A 12,896-nucleotide genomic window follows, 5' to 3' on the forward strand; every position below is an offset into this window, starting at 1 on the left:
GCAAGCTCAGAAAGAGGGAGGGGTGGGGTGGAGTGGAGGGGTGGGGGTGTAGATGGAAGGAGGAGGAGGTGTGACCGTGGCGTCATCTGTGAGTGAGCATTAATCTGCAGGACTATGTGGCGTCCTGCACAGGAGAAGATGAGAGTCTGGACGTCCCAGGCGGGATGCACGGGAGCAGGCGGTGTGAGCTAACGTGCATGCAGAGATGGACAGAGTACTCGACCCCAGTACTTGAGTAAGAGTACAAATACTACTGGTCAAAATTTACTCCGTTACAAGTAAAAGTAGCTCAGCTGACATGTTAATCGAGTAAGAGTAAAAAAGTACTTGCTTTTAAAGGTACTTAAAGCAGAAGTAGGCGATCCGGTGGTTTTAGCTAACTTCCTGTCAGCAGATGGAGTTAGCAGTCCCCGCCCTCGTCCCTACGTCACCACATTCAAGCGCATCCCTTGGCTGCACACACAGAGAGGACCGCCCCTTTATGCCGTTCTCTCTCCTCATTGGATAAAGGTTGTAGGATACAAGGAAAGTTTTCTCCTTGGCTTACAGTGACTGACAGACCCGTGTTTCAGACCAAACACTCTATATAAGTGATTGCTGTCGGAAGATATAACTATTTAAGACTTATATTAACACAAACATTCCGCTTACTTCTGCTTTAATTATCCAAAATTACATGCTTTTAAATTTACTTTAAGTAAAAGTACATTTCTTATTTTTCACATCAATGAATTACTATAGTTTTTTCTAAATGAATTTAAGGAGCTTTTAACTCTTGTTTCTGAGAATTCACTCTTAACCAGCTGCACTGATGTGCTGCTTTTAGGGGTTAGGGTTTCCTTCTTTGACAAACACAGCTTGTGTCCAATAGGATTTTAGAAAAAAAAAGAGCAGACCTGAAAGTAACGAGTACTTTTCAGCCTTCCTAGAAATTAACTCGAGTAAAAGTAAAAATATTTGTCTTGGAAATGTATTCAAGTAAGAGTAATAAGTACCAAAGATATCTAATACTCAAGTAAAGTACAAATCCTCTGGATATGTATTGAAGTACAGTACTCAGGTAAATGTACTCCGTTACTGTCCACCACTGCATGCGTGTGTGTGTAATACAAGACATAAAACCAAGGTTACACATTAAACTGCTACAACGCAGAGCATCACTCTGAAAGGTACAGTAATTGTTTTAATGAGATTATGTGTCAGGTGAGATTTATACGAGAGGCTGTTAAGTTCATAAATCTCACTTGTGCACACACAAACACAATCATTCCCTCTTACACAAACTCACACCAGCGACATGCAGATTATTAGTTTGTATTGTGACAGAGAATTAAATTGTTTATAAGAGAAAAACACAGCGTGAGTAGGATTTGAAAAAGGAGAGTGTTTGTGTGTGAAATGAAGATGAGTGTGACAGTAGGTTTTAATGAAAACAAATCCTGCACTTGCTTCCTGCTTTATGGATAATTAAACATTAACCAAGTTTAAATCTTTATAAGAGTAAGATCACATTATTTTGTTTTGCAGATTTTGCATTTTATCACAACCCGAGTATCTGCAATTATTATTATTGTAGCACACACCGGCTGAACCACACGCTGTGTCTGTTTCACGTGCACCTATTTCAATCTTAAATTGAAGAAATGAAGGAATAAATCTTACATTGCCCCTTCTCAAATTGAATAAATGTCATATTCATACAGTAAATGGATCAAAATCCAATCACAGAGATGATCAATAATGGTCCATTACCCACAGCACATCACTGATGCTTGTTTGGTAAATGACTCATTATTACCAAATGATTACTCTCATAGTGTTTCTTATAAGGATATGAATGAACCATGTGGGTTTGACGCATGCAGAGTCTGTGCATTGATGAGCTCAGGTTTGTAAATGTTGTAAATTATGAATGAGGAAATACATTCAACATGTTTGTGTTAAACTCACAACACATTTGGGAAGAAATACTGGATGTAAATATATAATTGTTCACATTTAGGATAAAAAACAACATCTTTTCCTTTAAGACTTGTAGTTTCTCCACAGGTAGTGATGTATGTGTGAGATTAAAACGCTGATGCTCAGTGTGATTGGCCTCGAATTACTGAGCTTAATTCACACTCATGGTGACGAATGTTTTGCCGGCCTGAAAGGAGATTACTCGCTCAGTGTGACTCGGGGCGCTGCAGGAATCTACCTTATCTTGCAGATGTGGCTAATGCAGAGAAAGTGCATTGAATGTAATGTACAGGGGGAGAGGAGGGGGAAGAAGGGGCGTGGCGGCACAGTACAGGCTGAGCAGACAAAGAGGGACTCCTTGTAAAACAAGGGTGATATCACGCAAAGTACATGTGACACATTTGCAAATGCAGCAGCGAGTTGGTGGGCCGAGGGTGTAGCTCAGAGGAGAGGGGGGGTGTCACTTGTCTCTAGCCCATTTTGGGCCTGTCTCCACTTATAAACTCCCATAAAAAACCAATAATGTTGTGCAGATGTAGACGTTTTGCCCGTGAGCTAACAATATAGAAGGAGCAGTATGCCGGGAATGTCTTTGATCAAGGTTTTATGAAGGAGACGGCCTCTTTGATGATTTTGCTGACATTTCCAGGAGACTTTAAAGACTCAGGGTCGGGCTAATCAAATCAGCCTGCTCTTTGAGGTTAGGCAGCATGGATGCAGCCAGGGTGGGGTCCCTTTACGGTTTGGAGACGAGGAGACATTGTGTCTAAGTGCTTTCTGAATGAATGAAAAAGACATTTGCATCCTCTGCACAGATGTGCGCGAACACGGTGCACATTTGCATTCTGCAAAAGTCACTTCATTCATTCCCACGGTTTATTTTCATATATTTGCATCTGTGTATATTCCTGCGTACAGGAAGTGCATGACCTACTGACCTGCTCTGACTCTCTTGTATCATCTGTTTACATTTGTGCATCCACATCCTTTGTCTGAGCTGTAACATTTCACTTATCGCCGCCGCCATTCATCCTCACCACGGTGCTGATTTCTGATGCTGACAGCCTACAAATGCTCTCATCAAACACACACGCACACACACACACCTGCATGTGCAAACACACCCATGCTGGCACGTCCTGTTGGCTCAGTGGGCCGTTAATGTATTCACAACCTTTTCTTACACGCCGCCGCCTCTCTCCTCTCCATCTGTCCCCTTCTCTTTTTCGCCATTTGGCCCAGACAAACCTAAACCGCTCAGATAACACTGGTGTGGATAGAACAAGCCCAGACCAATGGGATTCGGTTTATGTAATAAGTTCCCATTATGATTATGCAAATCTTCCCATTGTCAACTGGGACTGGATTTCTTGGATTTTCTATTTGGCTGTCACAGATATTAAAATGGCAGATTTATCACCTTTTTTTTTCGTGGAGGAGGTTTCTGAATCACTGCCTTTTTTTCCAAGCAGATGACATGATATGAACCTTCACAGTGTTATAATTTTATCACCAGCCTGGGGTCCTATTATGGTCAGCGCTGTGTGTGAGAGATGCTGCCACTGATGCCATTTCTGCTGCTGCTGCTGCTGCCGCTTCAATTTTGAAAAATGTCCAGGCCATTAAACAGCTCAGGTGCTTTCACACAAATCTAAATTATCAGACCTATTTGTGGAGCGTTTCCACCTCCTGGACACGTCCACATACAGTTTAAAACAAGACAAAGTGCCCGGGTCCTCTAACGGCCCACGAATCATCCGATGCCACCTGACAAATGTGTGTGTCTCTCTCTCTCTCTTTCTCTCTGTCAGGCTGCTGGTATCTTTTGTCGGCTAATGGAGCTGAGAGACCGGGGGGATAGGGTATTGGGGGATTGGAGGGGGGCAGAAATGGAGAAGCTCTCCCATGTGTGATATTTCGGGCCAGCTGCAGCGATTACAGCAGTTTGTGTATCACGTCTGGAGCAGCAAGTCTGACACTGTGTGACTTTGTTTCCTCCTTAAAAGTTGGATTCCTGTGCAGAATTCACCTGAACATGTCACAGTGAGTCTGTGCACTGTCATCATCATCCTCATCCTCATCACCAATGGAGGTGCTCTCTGTCTCTGTCTCAGGGTGTTTTAAATGGATATATCTGGCAAGATCTCTGGAGGCTTGAGTGCTTACAACAGCAGGTTTGGTAGTGGAGGGAGGCTCAAATACAGATACACACACACACAGACACACAAACGTGTTATGTACCTACTTGTTCTGAAGGTGTGTGGTTCGGTGGAGCTTCCTCCAGGGAGAGACCTTTGTTGTAGCTCAGGTCCAGCTCGTCTGAGGTGTCGCTCTTTCACTGTCTTCTTTCTGTCAGTGAAGACAAATCAAAGGTGAAATGTAGCAGCCACATGTAAGGATGAAGGATGCAAACGTGCTTCCTGAATCAAAAGCAACAGATTCACTAAGAATATAGACTAGACTCACAAAAAGAAAAAGAAAAAAGACAACAACAACTTTGAAAACCTCATTAAATCCAAAAACAACGTCAATGGGATAAATCTGGAGAGTTGGTTCTGTCTGAATTACACTGGAGAAAAAAAAAGAGCCAGCAGGGGGTCTGTGTCACTGTTCCCATAAATAACCGTACACCAGCTCCAGCCTTGACAGCTCCTACTTCAAATATCCAAGTGCTAAATAATAGTTGTATATTCAGGTGGTGGTGGTGTTGGCGACATGTGGTGCCCGTGTGTTGAGCGCTGTGGCCTGCGGTGTCCAGGTTTTAACAGGCAATCATATTTCTTCTTCACACCCCACTAACCGTAAAGCTTTTAGAAATGGTCAGAGGAGACGCTGATGATAATTACAACGACACTTCCTACATCGGCTCATAAAACAAGGCGATGGCGAAAGTGGCAAAGACAAGAGATGGAGCAGAGCAGATGATGTGTGGTAACAGGATAATACCATTTTATTATGACTGCAGACTTATTTTAAGAGGAGTTTCATTACTATAACAAAGACTGGTTGTAACTAAGCAATCCAACTATCTTCATCCTCAGGTTGTGGATAACCTGAATAACATTAGAGTCAATCAAACAACAGGTTCCTTCTGGTTCTGTTTCGTATTTTGCCATTAAAGCCTGGTGCATGCGCATGCAAACTGCACCAAGTGTTGATGAGGAGGTTGAATTCAATTGAAATATCATTTCATTATCTGGCTATATGAAAAGATGCATCCCCTCAGGGCTAATCGTCAGGCTAATGAGCAGAAACAATCCCACTGTGCAGCACCAACCTTTGAAACAGACTGTGTGAGTAATGGGTTTATTATTATTTGCTGCCATTCCCTCATCAAAATATGTTTGGCCAATTCAGGGTCTTTGTTGAGTATCATTCCTAAATCTCAACAACAGATATTAAAGGGATAGTTCAACATTTTGGCCCATTGTCATGTCAGTGCAAACTATTTTTAGAACGGCGGAGCAGAGCCATGAGCTGCTCAGAGCTACACTACGGAGGCTAATGGGATTTCTTGGTTTCCCTCATCAAACTCATCAAATACACAATCCAACAACTCCAAAACGCTCTATTATTGTCTCATAGCGTGGTGAATGTGCAGGTCACAACTTGTCCACCAGAGCGTTTTGGAGTTGTTGGATTGGATCATTGTGTATTTGATGAGTTTGAAACCAAGAAATCCCATTTGCTCTGAGCAGCTCGCGGCTCTGCTCCGCCGTTCTAAAAATAGCTTGCACCGACAATTATAGGTAACAAACCTACTCCTAAAACTACATGGATTATGGCAATGGGCCAATTTGCCAAAATGTTGAACTATCCCTTTAAGAAAGAAGAAACTCCAAGCTGTGAGAGATAAGAATCAAATCTAATGTTTGAGACAAAGGAGCCTGGAGGTTGTGGTGTACTTTGTGGCTAATGGGGCAATGAGGGGGCAGGTGTGCAGGCGGAGCAGCCAGCGTCAGGTGACTGACTTGCCCGGGGTGGGGAACTCATGGTGGAGAGATGGAAAGAGCGAAAGGGACACGAGGGAGGAGGAAATAAAAGGCAAGGAGTGTGCACCCCGTAAATCCAATCTGGCACAGACAGTTGTAGACGTTCAAGGTTAAACTGGTCGACCTCTGCCTCCAGCTCACACACCAGCAGCAGGTGGAGGAGGGAGGATGAATATTCACATCTCATCCTGCATCAAGAAGAAAACACATTCCACTAAATGTCACAGTGTTTAATTAACATGAAGACGCTGCTGGGAAAAGGTTGTTTTTTTTTGTGTGGAGTTGATACATGAACAGCTTCACACGTCTGCAGACGGGCCGGTCATTAATCACACGTAGGTCACATCATTTGGGATTGAGAGGCGACTCGGCGTGTTTACATTATGGGTCATATGTTGTGAGCCCAATTAAGCAACTCTCACACACACACACAAATCATTTTCCTGCTCTGTTGCCCCCAATTTCTCCTTCAAGGCTCCTCCATCAAAACTCCCTAATACCCCGAGTAGTGGGTGGGTGGTGGGTGGTGGGGGCAATCTCATATCCCTCCCCACTGTCCCTCTCCTCTTGTGGGCAGGGTGATGATCTGTAAAGAGAATCATTAAGAGGCAATTTGTGAGCACGACACGCACGCACACGTCGCCCGGAGAAGGCGATCCATCAGCAGCACCAACCCCATCCCTCACCGCCAAAAAGACGCACAGGCCTTGTTGCCCCACCGCCCCACCGACCGACCTTTAACCACCTGATATATGTGTTGCTGTGCATGAACACGCAGGCATGCACATGAAATATAACACAATGGGCGGGCGGTCCCATGATCCAGTCCATGAGACACTGTCCAACAACAACAAGCCTCCCTCGGGCACAAAAAATACAAATCATTATGTCAGTGACTTGGCAATTGTTTTGTCTCTTTGTGGTTTTGCATGTCTGAGCCGTTTAGTCAATGTTTTGCTTCCCTTTCCCCATCATTTTGCACGTCTTTGTGGTCATTCTGTGTCTCTTTGTGGTTGTTTGAAAAAATGTGCCTTTTTGTCATCTTTTTTGTCTCTCTGTGATCATTCTGCGTCATTTTTTTGTGTCTCTCTCTTCCAGTTGTTTGATTTTCAAGTCTCTTCACACTGCACTAGAAGCTCTGCAGCCCAGTAACCTTCTGACCTCTTTGGGGCTCCCGGGGGGGCTGTTCAGTAATCCATCCATGGATCCCATCGCAGGTTTGGTCCCCAGCAGAGCTTGTCCCAGATGAAAATGTCCTTGAGAAAGACACTCGGGCTTCCTTTTGTGTGTGTGGCCTGCTGCTGTTTGCGACCTCCATCATGAAAGTCACACATACATGCTTAAAGGGATAGTTCAACATTTTGGCAAATTGGCCCATTGCCATAATCGCTATAGTCATAGCAGTAGGTTCGTTACCTTTATTTGTCGGTGTAAGCTATTTTTAGAACGGAGGAGCGGCGCGGCAGGCTGCTCGGAGCTACGCTATGGAGGCTAATGGAATTTCTTGGTTTCCCTCATCAAACTCATCAAATACAAAATCCCAAAACTCCAAAACACTTTCGTGGACAAGTTGTGACCTGCACAACCACCACGCTATGAGATAATAACAGAACGTTACGAAACGGAGCCGTTTTCAAGGTAAATACAAGGTAAATACAGAGTCTGCTTGCTGAAAAATTGTCCCTGAACGCAACACGCATCAGCGGTTTTGCATGAATTTACCTCGAAAACGGCTCCGTTTCGTAACGTTCCATTATTATCTCATAGCGTGGTAATTGTGCAGCTCACAACTTGTCCACGACAGCCTTTTGGAGTTGTTCGGTTGTGTATTTGATGAGTTTGATGAGGAAAACCAAGAAATTCCCTTAGCCTCCATAGCATAGCCCTGAGCAGCCTGCCGCTCCACTCCTCCGTTCTAAAAGTAGCTTACACCGACAATTGAAGGTAACGAACCTACTGCTATGACTATAGCGATTATGGCAATGGGCCAATTTGCCAAAATGTTGAACTATCCCTTTAATATATTCAAAATGCAATTATACCTAATTAGAGTTTATGCATAATGATGAGGCAGGAAGAAAGGGGATGTAATGGAGGACCAGTGATGGGACCATTTCGGGAAAAATAATCCATGCTCTCAGCTTGTTGACCCTGCTCTGTTCCTCCAGCCCCCAGTTCAATAATGGGTAATTGTTGAAGACGTGTAATCAGAGGGGCAGCGGAGAGGCCCGGGTGTGAAGAGGCACCGCTCGTCGTCTGTGATCAAGGGTTCTTCCTCCTCCTCCATCCTCCCGGTTGTTGTCATTGTATTCAAGAGCTTCCTCTATATAACGACGCCCCGGTGCTGCTGCAGCTCAGCAACCTCTCCCCACCATGTTCCTATGGTAACAACCCAGAATGTGTGCGTCTGAGAGGAGATGAGCGATTGTCTGTGTTTGTGTGTGTTCATTACAGCGGCGTGGCTCATTTTTACATAATGAATCAATTATCAAGGCTGTGGACGAGCTCATTTGAATAATCACCATAGTAAAAACACACACACACACACATCAGGATTTAACTGAGCATCTTCACACATGTACAGATTAGACTTTCCCTAGAAAAAGACACAACATTCTGGGTGTGTGTATGTCTATGTGTGTGTGTGTGTGGAGGGGGAAGGTGTATTATGGGACATCCTAGTGACATCATTCGCCTGCCAATCTCCACCCTGCTTGCCAAACTCATCCGCCATAATTGCCTCAGTGGGCAGAGCTGTAGCATCTTAATGGTCCAACACATGGATGGAAGAGCCACACCGCCCCCTGCTGGCCAAACTGCTCCATGAGCATTCATGAACGCACCATCCAAGCACTTAACTGTGACTGTGTTATTTTAAATGTGGACCACAACCAGTTTAGTGGTTAAATATACAACTTAAAAGTAAGATATTATGTCTTTTTAATGATGGAGAAGACACTGATAATTTAATCATTTTTTATCATAGAAATTGAACTCCTTTATAGGGGGAAAAACAACAAATTATAATGTAAAGAATTCAGTCTTAAAAGAGGATGCCTTCAAATTGAGTTCTGTATTAAAACAAATTAAATAGAAAAATGGGATAAAGGGATGTAACAATATCTGGACCAGAAAACTGAAAAATGTGATTATGTTTGACAGGTTGGCATCTGTCATGTTTGCTTTTTTAATTAGAAGCTTATCTTTTGTAATTAAGATGTGAGGAGGGTTAATTAAGTCTTACCCCTGCTGCTGTTTGGTCTTTTAAAGGCCTAATTATCAACACATGCATGAAAAAGGGGGGGAAGCTTCACCATAGAAACAGACAAAAGCAAAAACACTGGATGGATGATGTTTGAATTTTATTTCATTTCATGAGAACACATAAACATTTCATAAACACAGATTCATTCATTTCTCTTGTTCTAATTGTTTTATTTACTCAACACAGGAATCAAACATGTGGCTGTGACACAAGAAGTAAATAAAAATGTGGATTTCATACACAAACTGAACTGTAGCTGCTTTTGTGAAGTCTCTGTGCAGCACAACTGCACCCCCTTGTGGTCAACGATTAAAATACAGTCATTGATTTCAGCTCCAACAACAATATTCACAGTGATTTACCAATACGTATTAGAGATCAGTCGGCGCTCCAGACTTTTAGAGGCGAGGAAACCACCCACTGAGGGACCGACCACTTTAATGCAAGAGTCTTCAAACAGGAAGAGAACATCATCGTACATTAAGTTCATATAGTCAAAGATCCTAACCAGTTCCTGTGTCGAAGGATGTTTTTTCTCATCATACAGGATCTGATGAACTCTTAAAGTCGTCGTCCAATTCTCCACCAAACTCATGATGTCTTTCTGGGCCTGCTGGATCGCCGTGGTCGACTTGGAGGTCAGTGATATTCTCATGAGGTCATTTCCCTCAGCACATCTGACAGACATCTTAACGCCACTCAAGCATCTGTCCAGCTGCACCTTATCAAACTTTTCGATGTACCTGAAGGTGCACGAGTCGACCCAGACGCTGCTATCGTCCAGATCCTGTGGACCAGCTGCAGACGAAGGTTCCTCTGTCTGCAGCGCGTCGCTCTGGGAGGACAGCGAGACATCTCTGAGTCCAGTCTGGAGTAGTCCATCAATGCCGCCGACTGCTGAGCTGCTCTGATCCCATTCTTTCAGATAGTCAGTGCTGTTGGTGCTGTCGTTGTGGTGGTGGTGTTGCCGCCGGTGATGGGAGCTTGAACGACTCTCTCTTCTGGTCTTGGTTGGTGAAGTCCTGTCTGCTTTGGTGTGTTTTTGTGAAACGTCGTCTACTCCTGGATGATTTGCTGAAGATCCAATCCCTGCATCGATCTCCTCCCAGAACATCTGTCTGTGTCCGTCTGTTGCTTCCTCGGTCCTATGTCCCGTTGGGCTTCTACCCGTGGAACCAGCTCGCCGCCTTTCCTCTTCGCCGCCGCTACCCGTGACAGCAAAGCTCCCTACAGTCGAGGAAACTTTTCTCCTGGAGGGCGGGGGTGTGTTTGGAGTGTTTTTTGTGTTCTGGCGCAGGCTTTGGACTTGAGTTGCTTCACCTGTGCTCTGCGGCGGCGGCGGCGTTGATAAGCTGTTCGAGTCCACTGGTTCCCGCTTAGCTTTAGAACTGCTGCAGCTTACAGGGCTGACAAACTTGTGATGAGATATTAGCCCCGGATTAAGAGAGGATTCTCTTAGCTCGACAGCAGCAGCAGCAGCAGTCGGGGATGAGGCGGCGGCGGCGGGGGCTTTAAGCTGACCGGCCCGGCGGATGAGGTCCTCTCTAAGGGCCTTGAGGGCAGCAAAGGGCCCTTCAACGCACACTTCTCTCCGGTGGGGGTCAGGCTTGAAACGTACCGACTTGTGAGCTGAACGAAGACTTTGAATCAGCGAGGCTCGATTGCTGCCAAACAGGGAGAGATCGACCTTCGCGTTGGAGACATAGAAAAACACCTGCAGCACAAGAACACATCTGGATCAGTCTAAACGGCTGGATTCTGGTACAATGGAAGATTATTTCTGGTGCCTTTTTTTTTTTTTGTCATTTATGGTTACTTACATCTCTGGTGAAGGGGAACACAGTGAGGAGGTAGTGTTCAGGAAACTCTGTCATGATCTGTTGCTCCTTCCCAACCACCTTCGCTGCATCTGTTCAAAGAGTTTGCACTGCACTGCTGTACTCGTCTGTTGTTGTTCCCATGTCAACACTCATAACGATGCTTCATGACCGCACACAACAAATCAAGTTGTTTCTCGTCACACAAAATCTGAATCTGCTCATTTTCTACCTGTCAAATGCCGCCCATAACAATGGGACAAATTAAAACCATTTATCAGCTCGGTGTCGGCACTTCCTGTAAAATAAATCTCCTACCTCACCTCTCCACAGTGTGAGGGGTTCCTATGGCAACTGCAACTCATTCCCCTGGGAACCAATTATGGCATAAAACAGAGGATATGACTGCAGATAGATTATGTTTAAAGTCTTCCTGAATTTCCATTTCCATTTCCATTCACTTATGAGGCAGCTTCAGTTTGTGCCCGTCGTGTATCCACATTACAACTGAGTCACAGATATAATACACACCACCTGGTTATCAGAAAAATATATACCTACCTAAAAAAAAATCTATCACAACCTTTTCTCAAATTCTGATTTTATTTCCGCAAATAACATCCTTCATGTTTTGTACAATAATATATAAAATACATAAAATATTTCATTACATTTCATTAATTTATGCACACAAACACAAAAATAACCCCTCAAAAGAATGTGTTTTGCTCAAACATCCGACTTGAATGTGTGATTGTCACTGTGCAGTTTGATTTCACAGAAGTCGTAGGCCTACTGAGTGTGCACACAACTTAAATCTCAGTCAACACTTGATCATGACATGAAGTACACAAGTTGTGCACTTTAAGGGCCTCCAAGCACACAAGAAAATGCTTTTGTGTAAAAAACAAAGGGAACAGTGTTGTGTGAAGTCACACTATTAGATATTTTTGCATAGCCTAATCATTTTTTACTGTGCATATTGTTGAGTTGGATGTTATTGTTGAGCAAGTTAAACGTTTATTTGTGGGTAAACCACTTCACAGACGACTGATTAGTTATCTATTGATCTGTCTGGAGGGGGTCTATACATTTTGGTTTTAAACAACAAGTGCACAGATTCCTATGGCAAGAACAGTTTTACTTCCTGCCACCAACTTTGTTTAAATATGAAGAAGCTCAGCTGAAGAGGAACATTGCACTTCCATATGAGATTTTAACAGTAACTACGTATTTATTTTTCTGAAAACCGGTGACTTGAATACTAAGTCAATGGAAAATGGAGCAGGAACAAACTGGAGCTTCTGGTGCAGCAGAGGGGATAAACCTGGATGTTTTTTCAATGCAGTTCGTCGTGCACATAATAAATATTGACCTGTTTAGTATAGCTTTTAGCTTGTTTTTTATTAGCTACGGCCTGTTTTTTTGTTTACCTTCAGCTCTGTCAAAAGTGACGAAGGCGACTCCCTCCATGTTGGTGGGGTATGCGACCACTTCCACGTCGCCGCCGTCGCTCCTCCGCCGGCTCTGGAAGTGAATCGTCAGCTTGTCGACCATCCGGCTGGCGGGGAGCAGCTGGCCGGGGACACCGGAGACCACCACGGTCCGGGACTCGGTCTCCATTGTGGCTGTGGCCGTGGAGCCTGGTGCACATTACAGCTACACTAACCCGCCTTTTTCCCCTCGCCACGCCGTTGCTACAGTTTCCCAAACACTAGCAGTTGCAGTTTCGCTTTCACTAGCAGGCGTCTTTAGTTTAGTGGTTGTAGTACCGCGGTTTGAACACTAGGTGTCACTGTTTCTCTGCGCGCACTGAGCAAGAGGCCTTCCCTTTGGAAAAAAAAAATAATAATAATTTAT

The 12,896-nt window shown here is 44.1% G+C and overlaps 1 protein-coding gene across 2 annotated transcripts; it reads right to left on the reverse strand.

The window, feature by feature from the left end:
• Positions 1–9,552: 9,552 nt before the first annotated feature.
• On the reverse strand, positions 9,553–12,786 carry LOC146990659 (uncharacterized). 2 transcript variants are annotated; one of them, XM_085796860.1, is made up of 3 exons: positions 12,470–12,786; positions 11,040–11,128; positions 9,553–10,933 (listed from the first exon to the last, which is right to left on the reverse strand). In XM_085796860.1, the coding sequence occupies exons 1-3, from the start codon at positions 12,657–12,659 to the stop codon at positions 9,578–9,580; spliced, it is 1,635 nt and encodes a 544-aa protein (XP_085652986.1). In that variant the 5' UTR covers positions 12,660–12,786; the 3' UTR covers positions 9,553–9,577. The 2 variants fall into 2 exon arrangements, with proteins under 2 accessions (XP_085652986.1, XP_085652994.1); XM_085796868.1 differs by having other exon boundaries at positions 11,040–11,199; positions 12,470–12,580.
• Between the last annotated feature and the right edge of the window lie 110 nt (positions 12,787–12,896).

Source organism: Trachurus japonicus, chromosome 2 (assembly GCF_045865225.1).
Source record: "Trachurus japonicus isolate A0001 chromosome 2, Traja_1.0".
In the NCBI taxonomy this organism is placed as follows: Eukaryota; Metazoa; Chordata; class Actinopteri; order Carangiformes; family Carangidae; genus Trachurus; species Trachurus japonicus.